This window comes from Sinocyclocheilus grahami, unplaced genomic scaffold (genome assembly GCF_001515645.1).
Source record: "Sinocyclocheilus grahami isolate Dianchi unplaced genomic scaffold, SAMN03320097.WGS_v1.1 scaffold827.1, whole genome shotgun sequence".
Classification (NCBI taxonomy): domain Eukaryota; kingdom Metazoa; phylum Chordata; class Actinopteri; order Cypriniformes; family Cyprinidae; genus Sinocyclocheilus; species Sinocyclocheilus grahami.
Genome location: NW_015506006.1, coordinates 394,446 through 398,978, shown reverse-complemented (window position 1 = coordinate 398,978; position 4,533 = coordinate 394,446). Strand labels below are relative to the sequence as shown.

At 36.0% G+C, this 4,533-nt stretch overlaps 1 protein-coding gene across 2 annotated transcripts in view; it reads left to right on the top strand.

Moving 5' to 3' along the window:
• LOC107562532 (G1/S-specific cyclin-E1) overlaps positions 1-4,161 on the top strand; it is a 9,855-nt gene extending 5,694 nt beyond the window's left edge. For both annotated transcript variants that reach the window (XM_016247163.1, XM_016247164.1), the window contains 4 exons: positions 2,764-2,875; positions 2,994-3,151; positions 3,424-3,702; positions 3,784-4,161. In XM_016247163.1, coding sequence (XP_016102649.1) covers positions 2,764-2,875; positions 2,994-3,151; positions 3,424-3,540 — 387 coding nt within the window. In that variant the 3' untranslated portion in view covers positions 3,541-3,702; positions 3,784-4,161. The remainder of the gene's footprint in view (positions 1-2,763; positions 2,876-2,993; positions 3,152-3,423; positions 3,703-3,783) is intronic.
• The last annotated feature ends 372 nt before the right edge of the window (positions 4,162-4,533 follow it).

Sequence of the window (4,533 nt, the reverse complement as noted above, 5' to 3'; positions counted from 1 at the left end):
CCCCCCCCCCCCCCCCCCCCTCATGTCATTCCAAACCTGTATGTATGACCGACTGACTTAGGTGGAACATGAAAGATTTTTTGAGAAATGTCTTCGTGTGTCCATACAATGGATGCCACAGACTTGGGTTACTTGTGTGGAAAATAATATTCATCATACAGTGTTGAAATGACATGAGGGTGAGGAAATGATGACTCGATTCTCATTTTTGGGTGAACTGTCCTTTTTTACAACAGAACTTTTTAAAATAAATAAACTCCGGACATATTTCAGTACAAGTTACTGTTACTTTACCAGAGTTGGAATAAGGAACAGATTTAAAACTTGTGAGTCTTTTGTTAGTTTTTCTCTAGGGATGCACTGAAATGTAAATTCTTGGCCAAAACCAATCAAAATGAAACACTGGGCCGAATACTGAACACGATTTTTTTCACCATTGCACAAATCAAGTAGCCAAAATGTGCTTTTTACTGTTTTGCCTTGGTTTTCAAAGAAAAAATCAATTACAAAACAACAATATAAAATTATCGAACACTGAACATTTTTAACATTCTAGCAGACACTATACCAACAAAGCACAATTTAACTTAAAATTAATAAGTTAGTAAAATAATATTTTTTTTTTGGCCATCAGACCCCCATCTTGAATCAGGCATGTATTTTTTACTGTACAAATAAAAGCAGCCTTGCTGCGCAGAAGAGCCTTCTTTTAAAACATTAGAAAATATTACAGATCCTAATTTGAACACCGTGTGAATGTATTAAAACAGAGCTGTTGAAATTATCATTATTATTTTCTTTTAATTTTATATTACAGAACAACAGTAAAATTACAATACTAACATTTATGAATGTTGATGGAGTTCTTGCTTTTTCTCAACTTTTATTTTTGGCGGAAACACGCAGGATGACCTCAATGCTGCTTTTTGTTGACAGCAGATTTATAAATGAGTCTCATTACGAATACGTCGCACGTATTGCATTGTCACGTGCCTTGTAAAAAAAATCATAAAAATGTGACTGAGCAACTGACGAGTAACACCGTTTCAGCGCAGATTTTCCTCGCGCTTTGGACTTTGAACCCTGGTTAACAAGCAGATCCGCCGCGAGCTCGTGCAGCGTTGTCAGTATACATGCAATTGGTGCGTGTATTAGAAAACAATGTTCTGCTGCAGTTTATTTACTAATTGTTTAAGACCATTTCACGATTTCAATCATCATACAGTAACCAGCAACAATCACCCCTTCCTCTTCTCCACGAAGACATGCGATGCAGTCCTAAACAGTCTCTCGCCGTCGGTGCTTGTAATGATTTTTGCATCTGTCTCGGACAGTTTTAAATGCTTCCACACTGCTGACGTGTTTGTTGCGTTGCGCCTCTCACTCTACGCTGGTTGCTATTTGATCGTGTCACGTCATTGTTTGGCCGAACACCGATCAAGCTTTTTTAAAAAAAAAAATTAATTTTTTCGGCCGAATAATTTAGATTACCGAACATTCGGTGCATCCCTATTTTTCTCCAAAGGGCTTGAGGGTTAAACGTTGTGAATCTACAGCAGAAATGTTACCATGTTTGTAATACATTTTTTTTTTTTTAAATGTTAAATGTTTATATCCAGGGGTGCACGTAAGTGGTACGCAGTTGCGCATGCGCGACCAAAATAAAAAATGCGCTGTATAAATACATTCTGACAGCGCATTTGTGTACCGACATGGGTGACCGCTGTTAATGCACAATTTCAATTTTAGATCTGTAAAAGTGATTTCTATTCAAACTGAATGGATAAATAAAGCTAGGCTACCCGCTGCCGTTTTCAAAGCATAATGCAAAACTGACATTTCATTCACTGATGCGCTTCAGTCGGCAGCGCTAAACCCGGAAGCGCATGTACTTTCTTGCCGGCAACTCGCCAAAATAAAAGCCTGCTGATTTTAAGTTTGAAAATGATAAAAATAAAATGCTAATATTTACTACTATTTTTTTTTTAAAAGATGAATTTAAGTTTACTATCATATTTTCAAATAAAAAGAATATTAAATACAACTATTTTAGTCATGCGCGACCAAAATAAAAAATGCGCTGTATAAATACATTCTGACAGCGCATTTGTGTACCGACATGGGTGACCGCTGTTAATGCACAATTTCAATTTTAGATCTGTAAAAGTGATTTCTATTCAAACTGAATGGATAAATAAAGCTAGGCTACCCGCTGCCGTTTTCAAAGCATAATGCAAAACTGACATTTCATTCACTGATGCGCTTCAGTCGGCAGCGCTAAACCCGGAAGCGCATGTACTTTCTTGCCGGCAACTCGCCAAAATAAAAGCCTGCTGATTTTAAGTTTGAAAATGATAAAAATAAAATGCTAATATTTACTACTATTTTTTTTTTTAAAAGATGAATTTAAGTTTACTATCATATTTTCAAATAAAAAGAATATTAAATACAACTATTTTAGTTATCAAACTTTATAATTTATTTATTTAAAAAAAAAAACTAAATAAAGTGCAACAATATCACTGCGATTAATTATTATTATTATTTTTTTTTTATATAGTTGTATTTAATGGGTTACACTATGCAGTGTGAGGACCAAACCAAATCTCCAGGTTCTCTTATGAGAACCAGGCTGAAAAACTTATGTGCACCCCTGTTTATATCATATTGCAGTGCAAATCGCAAACAAAATATTTAGACTTATTTAACTACCCAATAAAAGAACTTACTGTTTACTTACTGTGGCTTTGTCTTTTTCTTTAGCTCTTGGATCTGTGTATACTGGATGTAAGAAGTCTGGAGTTCTCTTACGGCCTTCTTGCAGCTTCTGCGCTCTTCCACTTCTCTTCTCTAGAGCTAGTGATGAAAGTTTCAGGTATGAATTTAACAGCTCTTGTGTGAATTTCTTCTCAACAGCTCTATGTATTTGAGCATGTATATCACAAAATTGGCTTAAGTGGTTGGAAGTGACCTTTTGATTTATTTGGTTTCAGGGCTGAAGTGGTGTGACTTGGAGGAGTGTGTGAAATGGATGGTCCCTTTCGCCATGTCAATCCGTGAAGCAGGCAGCTCAGCCCTCAAGACATTCAAAGGAATAGCAGCGGATGATATGCACAATATCCAGACCCACGTGCCTTACATGGAATGGCTGGTAAGTTTACTTTGTTTTGAACTTGGCCACGACTACTTTGTCTAGTTTGTCTTAAATTGGGTTTTAATCTTAGGCCAGTTCACTTCAATCTGAATATTATATGTATATATAATTTGTGTGTGTATTTATGTACAAACGAAAATTGGGCTTAAACAGTAAGCGTCTGTCTCGTTCTCACTACAGAATTTTGCATAAATTTGCCCCAGCCACAACATTTGTTTCTTTCACTTCCTCTAGCCTAAAGTTTTCTTGTTTCTTTTCTTATTTTTCAGGGAAAGGTGCACTCCTATCAGCTAGTGGACATTGAGAGCATTCAGAGGTCTCCTGTTCCCTCTGGAGTACTCACACCACCACCCAGCAGTGAAAAGCCAGAGAGCACCGTCTCCTGACTTCATTATGTATGGAATAGGACACAGCCCTGACAGATGAGTTTAAATGAAAATCAACAAATCAATGGCATTACAGGACAAACCCAAGCATCAGCTCACATGCATAAGCATAAGACTCGGAAGACCAAAAATGTCTTATGCTTCATACTTTTTTCCCCCCATGTGAGACTTGAAAGACATGAAATAATTTGTTTTAATGGTCCAAAGGTTTTGTTTTTATTTACTTTTTTTTTTTTTTTTTAGTTAATGTATACTACCTGCCAAAATCTCAGAGCTGTTACTGTCTCTGATTGCTGCTAAAAGAGGGTGGGACTGGAGCAGATGGAAAGATGACCACGGAGATCCCCACACAAATATGGGCATGGGTTTCTGGGGCTCAGGTTGCCATTTGGACCAGCAAAATCCTGACAGGTTGTCATGGGGATTCGAGTCTCCACTGCCAGAAAGGACCAGAGAAATCACCAGCTTCAGAAGCTAGGACTCTGATTTTATATTTAAGATTTTCCACTGGTCGCCTCCTATGTGTTTGTAACCAAATTTGACCATTCGCTTTTTATAAGTTTGTTTTTAAACAAGATGCTGCTACATTTCTCTATATCATATTTCTAAATAAAGCCACTGTCTCGGGACAGTTTTAAGTATACTATGCTTATTTGTTTCCTGATGTGTGTAAATGAACTAATTGTGTGAATTTTTACTTTCGTATTATAATATAAATGATATGAAATGTCTTTTAGACATTGTGTTATCTTTTAATTAACTTTTAACATTTTTGTTATTTAAAATAACCATTTGCTTTTAAAAAGAAAAACAAATTGGAAATTATTCATTTTTAACATGTTTGCGTTTAACAATTATCGATTTGGCAGTGAAATGAGAGCCGGATTAGCAACCAAAGAAATTAATGCATTACAAAAAGAAAAATAAATGGTTTAAATATTCAACTATTTAATTTCCTAACAAGGCTGCATCCTGTAGTGTGTCTCATTAAAC